Source organism: Sinocyclocheilus grahami, unplaced genomic scaffold (assembly GCF_001515645.1).
Source record: "Sinocyclocheilus grahami isolate Dianchi unplaced genomic scaffold, SAMN03320097.WGS_v1.1 scaffold145.1, whole genome shotgun sequence".
NCBI classification, from domain to species: Eukaryota; Metazoa; Chordata; class Actinopteri; order Cypriniformes; family Cyprinidae; genus Sinocyclocheilus; species Sinocyclocheilus grahami.
Genome location: NW_015505324.1, coordinates 753,371 through 768,020, shown reverse-complemented (window position 1 = coordinate 768,020; position 14,650 = coordinate 753,371). Strand labels below are relative to the sequence as shown.

General features: G+C 37.1%; 1 protein-coding gene across 4 annotated transcripts in view; it reads left to right on the top strand.

Annotated features, from left to right (window-relative positions):
- Window positions 1-14,650, top strand: part of LOC107591704 (tankyrase-1-like) — a 113,902-nt gene that overhangs the window by 68,469 nt on the left and 30,783 nt on the right. For 3 of the 4 annotated variants that reach the window (XM_016280931.1, XM_016280933.1, XM_016280934.1), the window contains 4 exons: window positions 6,074-6,094; window positions 8,216-8,310; window positions 9,063-9,129; window positions 11,083-11,269. In XM_016280931.1, coding sequence (XP_016136417.1) covers window positions 6,074-6,094; window positions 8,216-8,310; window positions 9,063-9,129; window positions 11,083-11,269 — 370 coding nt within the window. The remainder of the gene's footprint in view (window positions 1-6,073; window positions 6,095-8,215; window positions 8,311-9,062; window positions 9,130-11,082; window positions 11,270-14,650) is intronic. The other variant, XM_016280932.1, reaches the window with a different exon arrangement.

Genomic DNA, 14,650 nt, shown 5'->3' with positions numbered 1-14,650 from the left:
GAGGTAGGAGATTCCCAGCACAATAGCCGGGTTTCCATCCAAAGTTGCAAATTTAACTTATGTGCAATATTGGAATATCGCATAAAACATTTGCGAACAAGCTCTGTTTCCATCCAACGAGTCAGAGAGAACTCGTCGAGAAATCGTCACTTCCTGATAAACTGGCACTAAATATCACTAAGAAAAGTAAGAGAAGCCACCTGAATATAATAATTCTCAAATATAATAAATTACTTGCGCTTTTAGTGAGCAGACGAAACACAATAAATGTGGTCTTGCTTTCGAAGGGGAATGTCAGCTGTTTGGGAACGCAGTTGTGGTAGACCGTTCTGGGAGGCAGTTATACAGAAATACTTTGACGACAGACTTTGCTTGTGCATTTCCAAATGACCAAAACAACATTTCAGATGCTATGGAATGAGAGCAGTCCGCTGGTTAGTCAGGTTTTGCCGTCCCATAGCGCAAAGTCACATTACTTTTTTGATGCGCTTGGAGGAATTTATTTGCAAAATGCATTTCCATCTCCCATTATTCGCATCAACCCTTTTTCGCACAAGTCAAAAACCACCTCAAGCGAGCGTAAAAACTTTTTTGCCAATTAAATGAATTTATTTTCTAAATTTGGTGTTTCCATCACTCGTTTCTCATGTGATACTTCAAAATGCGCATTAAAACAGGGTGATGGAAACATAGCTAATGAGAAACAAGTGAAATTATAAATATCAAACACCAGCTCATAATTAAATCCCAATAAAAAAGTAAAGTGCATTAAATGAAAGTTTGAACATTTTCATTTTTGTACACCATTTTAGAATGCAATTTTATGAAATAATGCAATCTTGTTTATGCCAGTAAAGGTGATTACATGTACAGCAAATTTGGGGCAAAACAATGTTTGCCGATCTGATTTTGCTGAAACAATTTAAGACTATTATTATTTTGAAAGAAGTCTCTTTTTCTCACCCAGGCTGCATTTATTGGATAAAAATGTTAAAAACATTCATATTTCGAAATATTATTATTTAAGATAACTGTTTTCTATTTTAATATATTTTAAAATATAATTTATACCTGTGATGGTAAAGCTGATTTTTCAACAGCCATTATTTCAGACTTTGGTATTACATGATCTTTTAGAAATTATTTTAAAATGCTCATTTGATGCTCAAGAAATAATTATTTTGATTGTTGATAATATTGCCGTTCTGCATAATATTTTGTGAAATCGTAATACTTTCAGAATTTTTTTGATGAATAAAAGGTTCAAAAGGATGGCATTTATTTGAAATAGAATTTTGTTTACAACATTATAAATGTCTTTACCATCACTTTTGATCAATTTATTGTGCCGTTGCTGAAAAAAATTAATAATTAACTAATCTTACTGATCTCAGACAAAGGTAGTGTACATAATCATAACTAGAAATTATTCATAGGCTATTATGCAGTGTATGCAAATAGCACTCTGGAGAAGGTTTTCGTCCAGGATATCCCTGTACTTGGCCGCATTCATCTTTCCCTCGATTGCAACCAGTCGTCCTGTCCCTGCAGCTGAAAAACACCCCCACAGCATGATACCAATATTGGACTGGTGATGAGCAGTGAGGGACGAAAGAGACCCTCTTCTGTACACTCTTATGTGTAAATCTGCAACGGAGGCGCACTAAAGGGTTACTTAGACATTGTTTTCAAAGGCTCCATCCGCACAGATTTCACGCTAGTTATAGCATGTACTGCAGTCATGGCAACAGCTGGAGAGAAGCACTCACCGTTAACATGGTTACAGGTCACCATTCCTCCAGGCAAGACAAGGGAAAGACATGGACAAAGGGATATTTCTACTCTGAGGAAAAACAAGGAGTTTTAGTTAGTGCTGGGTGGTATACCGGTTCATACCGAATACCGGTGTTTATTTTTGTTATGATATGAATTTTTAAAATACCGCAATACCGGTGTATGTCGCTTTAACAACGTTCAGAACGCGACACTGTTTGAAAGGGGTCCCTTATCACTGTTGCACTGTAGTGAGGGAACCGCTGTATGTGTTACTAAGTGTGAAAGTTTCGAACTGAAGCTGTAGAACTAATAGAACGTGATGACAGAAGAACTCATCCACAATATCCACATTGACCACCACAAATATCCACCTCCCCCTGCCATCAGCTCCCGTGTCTCACACACACACACGAGCGCGACTTTAGCACTAGATTTAGCAACTTTCAGACCCTTTTAGCGGCTTTTTTCCATAGAATATTCATACTGACAAACATAGCAACTTTTTTGGATAATCCTTAGCTATGGTTCAGTTGGAAGATTTTGCCAGTGCTGTCCCGCGAACGCGAGGTCTAACTTTACTGGAGAAGTGTCACCTCTCTCGGCGTCTGTTCTGTGCAGTGAGCGGCAGAGAAGCAGCGCATTCAGTTGGCCGCACCGCAGCCGACTTGTCAATAAATGAGTACAAAACAGCGTTTCCTAGCACCTGTCGCTTACTGATTGTTTGGAATTATAAATATGAGCGTAGTTCTTCTGTTAATATCACATGCACTTTTTTGTTTGTTGTTTTTGTTAGTTTGTTACTCGGACGCAGGCAGTGCGCTGCATGAGACAAAAAAGTAATATAGCCAAAACAACCGCAAAGCCACTCTTTAGTGTAGATGCATGTTGATTTTATCAGACGATGCCACGATTATAAATGAGAGTGACTCCTGGTTAACATTAAAAGGGGTCGTGTTTAGTCACTATTTAGTGTGGTATTTTTTGACAATATTCACTCATCATGACAGTAAAACAGGGCATTCTAAGTCAATATACTGCAGTATTTCCTCTCTCAATCAGTAGAAAATATGGTTAACACCCGGTCATGCATGAAAAAAAAATATTGTCATGTACCGTGAAACCGGTATAATTTTGGAAAATACCGTGATAAAATTTTTTGGTCATACCGCCCAGCACTAGTTTTTGTTTTTGTCTAGGCACTAAAAATTGTGTCAAATTAATACTCCTAAATTATATTTCAGGATGTGTAATGTCGATTGAGATTAAAGTCTCTTACCAAGGCTGCAATTATTTCAGTAAAAATACAGTAAAAACAGTATCACAATTTAAAATAACTGTTTTATGTTTTAATCTATTTTAAAATTTAATTTATTCCTGTGATGGCAAAGCTGATTTTTCAGCTTTCACATGATCCTTCAGAAATCATTCTATGCTGATTTGGTGCCAAAGAATAATTTCTTATTATTAATAGTGTTGAAAATGATTTTATATTGTATAAATATATTTTTGTGTAAACCTTTTTTTATTTGACAATAGAAATGTCAAAGTTTGTACATTTATTAGGCTATATGTGGAGTCATGCATTATTAGTCATTCAAAACCTTCAGCATTAATGACCAAAAACCTACTTTGGTAATTTTCTTATGTTAAGGGAAAGTCGTGGCCTAATGGTTAGAGAGTCGGACTCGTAACCCAAAGGTTGCGAGTTCGAGTCTCGTACAGGCAGGGATTGTAGGTGGGGGGAGTGAATGTACAGCGCACTCTTCCACCTTCAATACCACGACTGAGGTGCCCTTGAGCAAGGCACCGAACCCCCAACTGCTCCCCGGGCGCCGCAGCATAAAAATGGCTGCCCGGGTGTGTGTTCACGGTGTGTGTGTGTTCACTGCTGTGTGTGTGTGCACTTTGGATGGGTTAAACGCAGAGCACTAATTCCAACAGCTCTGTTTTAATACATTTATTATAACATTCACACACACTGTTCAAATTAGGATCTGTAATATTTTCTAATGTTTTAAAAGAAGTCTCTTCTCAGCAAGGCTGCTTTTAATTGTACAGTAAAAAAACAAACAAATCCATGCCTGATTCAAAATGGCCAAAAAAATTATTTTACTAACTTAATTGTTGGTATAGTGTCTGCTAGAATGTAAAAAATGTTCAGTGTTAAATATTTTTAAATTGTTGTTTTGTAATATATTTGTTTTCTTTGAAAAGCAAGACAAAACAGTAAAAAGCTCATTTTGGCTTTTTAATTCCTGTAATGGTGAAATGTTTTTTTGGCAAAATACATGGGGAAAAAAACTTATTCGGCCTTCGGCCCAGTGTTTAATTTTGTTCGGTTTTGGCTTCGGCCAAGAATTTTCATTTCGGTGCATCCCTAATGTAAATGGAATAAAAGAAAGTATTTTAATATATTTTTTCATCTTTAAAAAAATTGCAAAAAAAAAAACATTTGAGTGGCTCAGTGTTGTTGCAGACAAGGTCAGCTTCAGTGTACAATGATTTGTCTTATTGGCAGCCCATGCTTGAATGGACAGAATAACCCATTTGAATGACTTGCACTGTCCGTCTCACTCTCACGCTTCAGGGTCTGTTGGCTAAAGGTCAACCCTGCCACGTAGCTTTACTGTCGCTTTCTGTTAGAAGCCATCTGAATCGGCACAGATCTTCGCTCTAGTTCACCTGTCTGCTGTTTCTGCCAGCACCAGAAATATGTTATGTGACAGAGCCAAATGCACTGAGGATACTCAGTTTCATTATTTGCGAATTCTATTCCCCTGAAACAAAGCAAAAGCTCATTTTAGCATTCCACCCATTTTAAACAGTGTCAGGATGTTGCGATCTGGATTATGTAGGGGGTAATATTTCCAGCTGTACATCTTTAGGCAACACATTCATCTTAAATGATTCAATAGGAACAGCTCTCGAGTGAGACGGCAATTCTGCTGGTGTGTCGGGCTCTTAAAGAAATTGATGGAAGAACTGTGCAAGAAGCAGATTTAATAGCCTACGGTTAAGCTGCCGTTATATTTTGTCTTTTACTTTTCATTTTGCAGAGAGAACAAGAGAACGTGGATCTGCAGGATGTGTCTTTCCTGTTAGTCCTGTTTGCTTTGGGTAGGACTGACAGATTGGCAGGAGGGGCCAAAGTGATTGAATGTAGCCATGGCTACTGTATGACTGTGTCGCCATGGTGATCCAGCCTCCTGACACGTTACATATGCAAGATTTAGGTTGCTCAGAAAATCCTTAAATGAATATTTTCCACAAGGTAAAATAACTAGGTGTTCACCAAGGGTCAGTTTTGGGTCATCTTATATTTACTGTCACTGTTAAATGTAATGCTCTTTGGGAAGTAGTTAAAATGTTGATATAATGTCAGATTAATTCATTTTAGTCTGAGGATGACCTTGATACTATAATAGATCTGTGGTGCCAAATGAGATTGAGAATATAATATTTCGTAGAGTACAAACTGGGTTTTGTTTAGATTGATTCAGCAAGTAATCCCGATTTGAAGAAGACTTTATGGTTAGAGAAAAAAAAATTGGTGAGTGTTCATGTTTATCATTATTTAAAATGAGTCAAATTTAAATGTAAGTTATTAGGGAAATACACTTATTCATTGCAGCTTAAAATGGCTTAGTTTACAGAAGTGTTGCTTTGGTTAACAGATGGTAAGCATGCCATTTTTAATGGTCATCTACTAGGAATAGAAGCACCAGCTAGCATTAATATTAACAAAGTTGGAGACAAAAAGTTTGATTTATATTTACATTTTTTAATGAAAACAAATTTTTTTTCCTCCTGCTTTGTTCCAGTGAACAAAGCCTTTTGTTTTTTGTACTGATAATACAAATTCAGTAGACAATCTTAACACACGTCAACAGACCACAGTGTTCTGCCTCTGGGTGAATCATGTAAACCAGCAGCACATGTGCGATCTCTCTGTCACAGCTGTCTGAAATGAGTTTTGGTTTAGTGCCACTGAATCAGTACCAACTCTTCTGTCAAGTCAGCCCAAACTCCCTGGAGAGTAAAAAGAATGATGGACTGCTTGCTATGTTCGCATATCGTCTTTGTGTTGAAATCATGTAATTTCAGTCTCCATCACAAAGCGGTGCTGCGCTTTGAACATTGAGCCTTGTACCAATGTCCCAGGTAAAGGTAGAGGACAAAAGACAAGGAATTGTTGCAGGGTGTGCCAGAATTACATAATGCTATCATTTTGTCACTATTTGTTTTTATTTTTGTTCTCTTTTGTTTTATTCCTCATTCTGGCGACATTGTCTATCAGTCGACATCGCAAAAAATGCTGGTAAGTTTTTTATTTTTATTTTTTTTGCACTCATTTTAATCTCTTTTCGATTTTTTATTTACATTTTTTAATGAAAACAAATTTTTTTTCCTCCTGCTTTGTTCCAGTGAACAAAGCCTTTTGTTTTTTGTACTGATAATACAAATTCAGTAGACAATCTTAACACACGTCAACAGACCACAGTGTTCTGCCTCTGGGTGAATCATGTAAACCAGCAGCACATGTGCGATCTCTCTGTCACAGCTGTCTGAAATGAGTTTTGGTTTAGTGCCACTGAATCAGTACCAACTCTTCTGTCAAGTCAGCCCAAACTCCCTGGAGAGTAAAAAGAATGATGGACTGCTTGCTATGTTCGCATATCGTCTTTGTGTTGAAATCATGTAATTTCAGTCTCCATCACAAAGCGGTGCTGCGCTTTGAACATTGAGCCTTGTACCAATGTCCCAGGTAAAGGTAGAGGACAAAAGACAAGGAATTGTTGCAGGGTGTGCCAGAATTACATAATGCTATCATTTTGTCACTATTTGTTTTTATTTTTGTTCTCTTTTGTTTTATTCCTCATTCTGGCGACATTGTCTATCAGTCGACATCGCAAAAAATGCTGGTAAGTTTTTTTATTTTTATTTTTTTTGCACTCATTTTAATCTCTTTTCGATTTTTTTTTTTTTTTTTTTTTTTTTTTTTTTTTGTACATTATTTTTTCTTTTGTCACAATGTGCCCACTTTGGTTCTTTGTTCACACACTGCAGCTTTGTGAATGCAGTGGATTGGGGTGAAGGGGATATGAGAGTAAAACCTGGTGTGAAAACTCTTCCCTAAAGAGGATGTGTAGTGTACCACCTGCTTGATAAGTGAGCTTAAAAATACCTCCTGTACCACTACAGCTTTCCAACCCACCACTCACACTTTCATTCGGTTGGTTTCTTGTCTTTTATAGCGTCCAACACCCCTGGTGTGCATGCCTAGGAAAGCTTGTCACTGCATATTGTTATCATTATTTTGCAATTGAAAGACACAATTTAAAGTTTTCCAATTTCATCTAGATTGATTTTTCATTGTTTTGTGGATTTTCAGCTGTATAGTGAATGATCCATACTTATCGCAGGAGACTGTGCGGGAACACATGGAGTTTGCGCATTGCACTTTGCTCACATCAATACATTGCTGCGATGGTTTATGACCGTGTGCCTTGTCGCATTTCATTGGAGAACTTTATGCGAATCTGATTTTCTTTGTGCCACCTGATCCTCATTTTGTTTGATTGTTTTCGATTGGCTTGTCGATTTTCTTTTTGTTGGCGTTTTGTTATTGAATGCAGAATGCATGAATTACTTGATGTCTGTAAGTTAAGAATGTGATTAACTGCTCATTTGAACTGTTTAATATTTGTGTCATCAGACTTCCTTTTAATTTAATTTTAAATTCTCTTCTCGTTTCATTTTTGTTGGCTTGAAACAAATATCAACCGCTGTCTTTAATTAGCACTCGTAACATATGCGATCCTCAAACAGTCATCAGAATACAGGTGATATGAGTTTTTGAAACGATGACGTTGTGCTGAGGGAACTGTTGTTATACCCCGCCGTGTGCTGCGATATGATGTTGAATACCTTAATTATTATGTATGTCAATTCTTAAACTCTGGATCATTCTCAGTAAAACGGTAAGACTTGCACAGGGTTGGAGTGTCAGGCGGGTTTACAAGCCACAAAGCTGCAATGAAGTGTGACTTCTTTAAGGCAAAATTCAGTCACGAGCCTTGTTCTTTCTAAAGGAGACATAAAAAAGAAAAAGGTTCTTGGCACTGCTTTACAGAGGGGTGCTTTGCCATGGCTTTGTTGGATCTGTGTATATAACCGCTCAAAAGTTTGAGATCAGTACAATATTGTGAATGTTCTTATGAGAATTATAGAATTTGTTTGTGGTCACCAAGGCTGCATTTATTTGATCATATTTATAGTAAAACAGTAATATTGTGAAATATTATTACAATATAAAATAACTGCTTTCTGGTTGAATATGTTTAAAATGTAATGTTCCTGTATAAAAGTAAAAAATTGAGCAATAGTGTATATCTTACAGTTTTGTTCACAACGGTGTTTCTTCTTTTCTTTCTTGTAGTCTACTCCATTGCACCTGGCAGCCGGATACAACAGAGTCCGAATAGTTCAGCTTCTCCTGCAACATGGCGCTGATGTTCACGCTAAAGATAAAGGGTAGGTCTGCTTAAGTCTCTTTTTTTCCTTACTTTCCTGTTTGTTTTTTGTTTTTTTTACATTGAAATAAATATGGTCTCTATGAGCTAATTCAAGTTGTTTTCACTCTGGTAAAAGCTTTTGTTCATTAGCCTTCCATTGTCCATATAATACTTAAAGGTCCCATGGCATGAAAATTTCATTATGAGGTTTTTTAACATTAATGTGAGTTCCCCTAGCCTGCCCAGTGGCTAGAAATGGCGATAGGTGTAAACCGAGCCCTGGGTATCCTTCTTCGCCTTTGAGAAAATGAAAGCTCAGATGGCCCAATCTGGAATCTTCCCTTTATGTCGTCATACGGGGAAAGGTTACCTCCCCTTTCTCTGCTTTGCCCGCCCAGAGAATTTGGTCCGCCCATGAGAAAATGAGCTACTACCATGCGAGGCGAGCGCAATATTTTTTTTCCCTCGAGAGACATCATGGCTTGCAAACGAGCGAAGCATGGCAGTTGCCCCGCCTCTCTCCTCCTCATTAGCATTTAAAGCTACAGTCACAGAAATGGCACATCCTAAGGAAAGCTCATTGTGGGACTGGCTCGTAGTGGCTGAAATTCTGTACCAAGGCTGAGTTTCGGGAAAGAGACTTCAGATACAGTACTAGGGACCACTTAGGCCTATATAAAAGCATCCAAAAAGCAGCATGTCATGGGACCTTTAAAGGAAAATCACATTTTGACCGTAAATTATTTTTTTAATTTATTTTTTTTCCCCCAGTGGTCTTGTTCCTCTACACAACGCCTGCTCATATGGACACTATGAGGTTACAGAGCTACTGCTAAAGGTAAGGGCAAAATCCTGAATGGGTGTGCATGTATATTGTAGTGTGTCCTATGTTTCCAGTTAAGCAGCTTGTCCTAACCCGACACAATGCAATGAAGCAACCTTTAAATCTAAGCTTTGTCCTAACCTGTTGCAAGTCATTTTGTCAGTGACTTTGGTTTCTGTCTTGTCCCACTGGACAGTCCTGTCCACAGTATATTGTCATTTATTCAAATCCTGCTCCACTTACTATATATTTAAATTTTTCCATGCTACACAGTGTTTTCGGTATCATTGTGGACAGAATAATTACTCTGAGTTTTTTTTGTATTATTTATATACTATTATAGGTGTTATGATTATTTTGAATTAGCTTTTAGATTTTTTTTTTATATATATATTTTTAGTTTTCATTTGAATTTTTGTTTCAATTTAAACTGAAACATATTTATTCTCCACTGTAGATGCAAGTATATATGTGGTTCTGAAAAGTGTACATACAAGAATAGTAAATAACAGTACACAAAATAATTATAATAACAATAAACATTTACAACCATATTAAGCAGTTGCAAGGCATTGAAGTATTTCTAAGATTAACTATAGTCACTATATAATCGCAATAATCAACATTATGTACAGCCTTGCTCCGAGCGGGACTCAAACTCGCAGCCATAATGTCATTAGCGCCATCGCGATCGTGGTACACAAGCATATAGTATTGCCGTTAATATCTTCAGTCCGTGACTAACTTCACCCAGAAGCAACAATATACATATGTCTTAACAATAAAGATGGAATCATTTAAACTTACTTTTTGCTGCACACACAAACCGGAAATAAACTTTGTGGAGAACACTCACTTAGCTCTGCACTAAATGTCCAGACGCACTTCTTTTTCTTTCTAGCGGAACTACTTACAGATGACGCTAAAGCTGTACTGATTTGTAGTTTGAGCTGTCAATTAAAAAGCCCACCAATGACATTCACTGTCCATTGTTGGTTATCAGAGTCCTTCATAACACCTGGCTTGGGTTACTTTATCTCACAGCTCAATAAGAAAGTGACTAATTCAATGTACGTCCTACATTTCTGCATATACAGCTTCATTCTGCATGTCTTGTCAGAGTGCATTCTGTCTCAGTGCAAACACAAGCTCTCCCTTGATCCTGAAATTCCACAGAGTATGGCCTTTAAGCCCAGCTTCCTTTACTTACAAAGCTGTTATATGGAACACTATGCTCACGATGTGCTCTCCCATGCTTGCTGTGTCAACAGAGCCCTGCGGAGTGGCCAATCTGTCTCTACAACCATGTTTGGAGTTTGATACACAGCAGAACAGAGTATTCTTGGCCTCAGGAGAGCTTATCACAATACCAGTAGCTCCCCAGATCTCCTTAAAATCATTATATTCGATTAAATGTGCTGTGCAATGATCAACAAGACAATTAAGGATCCTCTTATCAGCACAGATCCATTGTGAACACCTGACGTTATCTTGATGTTCCTGAGTTCCTCAGGAGCTTTTGTTTCATTCCTCTCACTTGCAGCTCAAAAGAAGAAAATATTTTTCCATACAATTAAAGTAAATGGTGACCAGGGTCTGTCAAGCTCTAAAAAAGCAGTCAAATTGGTTCATACAACTTGTGTATTAAAATGGAAAGTATTAAGTAAATTATTTTTAGGAGATCTATCCCTTTAATACATTTTGTTTACCCCCTGCCTCTGAGTGCAAGTTGATGTCTCAGTCATTTTCAAAAAATGTGTTCGATATTCTTTTCCCTCAGTGCTATTAACTCGGCTTCTGGGGCATGGCGGACTCCCTAATAGATAGAAATTCATAATCTATGCTAAAACTGCTCTAACTGCTCAAGTGGAACCACATAATGTTCTCTGTGTATTTGAAAATGAATCTTGGCCGTCAGAGTTGGTGCCATCCTTTCCGTGTGATCTCACCCTGAATGTTTTTCTGTAGCATGGGGCGTGTGTTAATGCCATGGACCTCTGGCAGTTCACCCCTTTGCATGAGGCTGCCTCCAAGAATCGTGTGGAGGTGTGTTCCCTGCTGCTGAGTCACGGAGCTGATCCCACGCTGGTCAACTGCCACGGGAAGAGCGCGGTGGACATGGCCCCGACCCCAGAACTCAAAGAGAGGCTCACATGTGAGTTTACCTTCTTAGTTCTTACCATGTCAGAAAATTACTGTGCAATAATATTAAAAATTAAAATAACTGCTTTGAATTTTAATATATTTTAAAATTTTATCGATTTCTTCAGCAGTTTATTAAAATTTCAGCAGTCATTACTCCAGTTTTAGTGTCACACGATCCTTCAGAAATCATTTTAATATGCTGATTTGGTGCTCAAGAAACATTTCTGGTCACAGGTGAAAATATTTTTTTTTTCTTAAAGTGTGGAAACTTTTAAAAGATCATTAATGTTTTGATTAATTGAATTGTCCTTGCTTAATGAATTTCATAATTATAAAAAAAAAAATCATTCTTTATGTAAATATACAGTGGGGCAAAAAAGTATTTAGTCAGCCACCAATTGTGCAAGTTCTCCCACTTAAAAAGATGAGAGAGGCCTGTAATTTTCATCATAGGTATACCTCAACTATGAGAGACAAAATGAGAGAAAAAAATCCAGAAAATCACATTGTAGGATTTTTAAAGAATTAATTGGTAAATTCCTCGGTAAAATAAGTATTTGGTCACCTACAAACAAGCAAGATTTCTGGCTCTCACAGACCTGTAACTTCTTCTTTAAGAGGCTCCTCTGTCCTCCACTCGTTACCTGTATTAATGGCATCTGTTTGAACTCATTATCAGTATAAAAGACACCTGTCCAAAACCTCAAACAGTCACACTCCAAACCCCACCATGGCCAAGACCAAAGAGCTGTCAAAGGACACCAGAAAAAAAAATTGTAGACCTGCACCAGGCTGGGAAGACTGAATCTGCAATAGGAAAGCAGCTTGGTGTGAAGAAATCAACTGTGGGAGCAATTATTAGAAAATGGAAGACATACAAGACCACTGATAATCTCCCTCGATCTGGGGCTCCACGCAAGATCTCACCCCGTGGGGTCAAAATGATCACAAGAACTGTGAACAAAAATCCCAGAACCACACGGGGGGACCTAGTGAATGACCTGCAGAGAGCTGGGACCAAAGTAACAAAGGCTACCATCAGTAACACACTGCGCCGCCAGGGACTCAAATCCTGCAGTGCCAGACGTGTCCCCCTGCTTAAGCCAGTACATGTCCAGGCCCGTCTGAAGTTTGCTGGAGAGCATTTGGATGATCCAGAAGAGGATTGGGAGGATGTCATATGGTCAGATGAAACCAAAATATAACTTTTTGGTAAAAAGTCAACTTGTCGTGTTTGGAGGAGAAAGAATGCTGAGTTGCATCCAAAGAACACCATACCTACTGTGAAGCATGGGGGTGTAAACATCATGCTTTGGGGCTGTTTTTCTGCAAAGGGACCAGGACGACTGATCCGTGTAAATGAAAGAATGAATGGGGCCATGTATCGTGAGATTTTGAGTGAAAACCTCCTTCCATCAGCAAGGGCATTGAAGATGAAACGTGGCTGGGTCTTTCAGCATGACAATGATCCCAAACACACCGCCCGGGCAACGAAGGAGTGGCTTCGTAAGAAGCATTTCAAGGTCCTGGAGTGGCCTAGCCAGTCTCCAGATCTCAACCCCATAGAAAATCTTTGGAGGGAGTTGAAAATCCGTGTTGCCCAGCGATAGCCCCAAAACATTACTACTCTAGAGGAGATCTGCATGGAGGAATGGGCCAAAATACCAGCAACAGTGTGTGAAAACCTTGTGAAGACTTACAGAAAACGTTTGACCTCTGTCATTGCCAACAAAGGGTATATAACAAAGTATTGAGATGAAATTTTGTTATTGACCAAATACTTATTTTCCACCATAATTTGCAAATTCTTTAAAAATCCTACAATGTGATTTTCTGGATTTTTTTTTTCTCATTTTGTCTCTCATAGTTGAGGTTTACCTATGATGAAAATTACAGGCCTCTCTCATCTTTTTAAGTGGGAGAACTTGCACAATTGATGGCTGACTAAATACTTTTTTTTCTCCACTGTATTTGTAAAACATTGTTGTTATTGTTAACTAAATCTATTAAAAATTGTTTTTGTAAAATAAAATAAAGCTAAATTAAAATAGAAATATTAGATCAAAAACTCAAAAAGCCTAAATTAGAAATATTGCCGTGGCAACTAACTAAGATTAAGATTAAGTTGAAGTACTGAAACTACAAATTAAAATAAAGGAAAGCTAAATATAAATATATAAAAAAAAAACTAATGAAATTGACAGAAGCACATAAAATTATATAAAATTCCATCTGCATTGGAATTCTAAAAGTATTAAGTGTAATTATAAATAAATTATATATATATAAAAAAAAAAATATATATATATATATATATATATATATATATCTATATATATATATATATATATATATATATATATATGGCTAAAGTCTGTTGTTAGGCACAACACGCCTTGATGCAACAACTTTTGTTGTCATTATATTAACAATATAGAATATATGGCCTTTCAGCTTTTGTAAAACAGCCTCATTCCTTATTGCTTAAGAGTAAATTAAAGACAACAGACTGGGATCTTTCACCGTTGCTCAGTATAAGTGGCATCAAAGTCCACAAAACTCATCCTGCTCGTTCACCTTGCAAGTGTAAGTGAGCTGGACGCAACTTGGCTCTGATTGTTCCTGCCACCTTCTCACTGGCACTGAGACTGACACATCAAGGTTTAGAGAAAGACGCCTTTAAACATACAATATTCTCGTTCTGCATTATTCAAGCGCAGTGGAGACTGAGCTCCAGTCTGCTGATGAGGTTGGCAGGCGACGTCGTTATATATTTTGCCTGTGAATTCTCCATCTGGCTTCTTCCAGTGTGGGGTGGAGTGATGCAGTTTTGACTGAAACGTTACACAATTTGCTGTGTAAAGATTTTCCTTTATGTGGGATTTGTGTTTGAGCTTGTGCTGCTAGTATTTTATGATGCAAAGTAGAACAAACAAATGTTGTAATGTTCCTCCTTTGTAAGTCACTTATGATAGTGTCTGGTAAATTAAAAATATATAACAATTATAATATTTATCTAATATAACTGTAATATTTCTTGTAATTACAAAAAATATAATATATTTAATAAATTAATAAAGTACAGTATTTAGTTCTCAGTTCTCCATCCTTATTATTAATGGGACAAGCTGTGATCCAAGAGGGCTAATATTTAATATACCAGTTAAATATTATCTTCTATACTTTTAATACTACTTTTAACTGTTGCATTGCTTTTCAGATATGCAAAGTTGGATGGTTTGACTTCTTTTAAAACAATTTTTATTGACTAAGAAAAATTATACAAATAAACTTTAGTTACAAATTTTAGTTACAAACTACTCAATATTAATTTATTGATTTATAAAACTTGCGTAAAAGCAATATTAAAATTATTACTATTTTTGCTGAT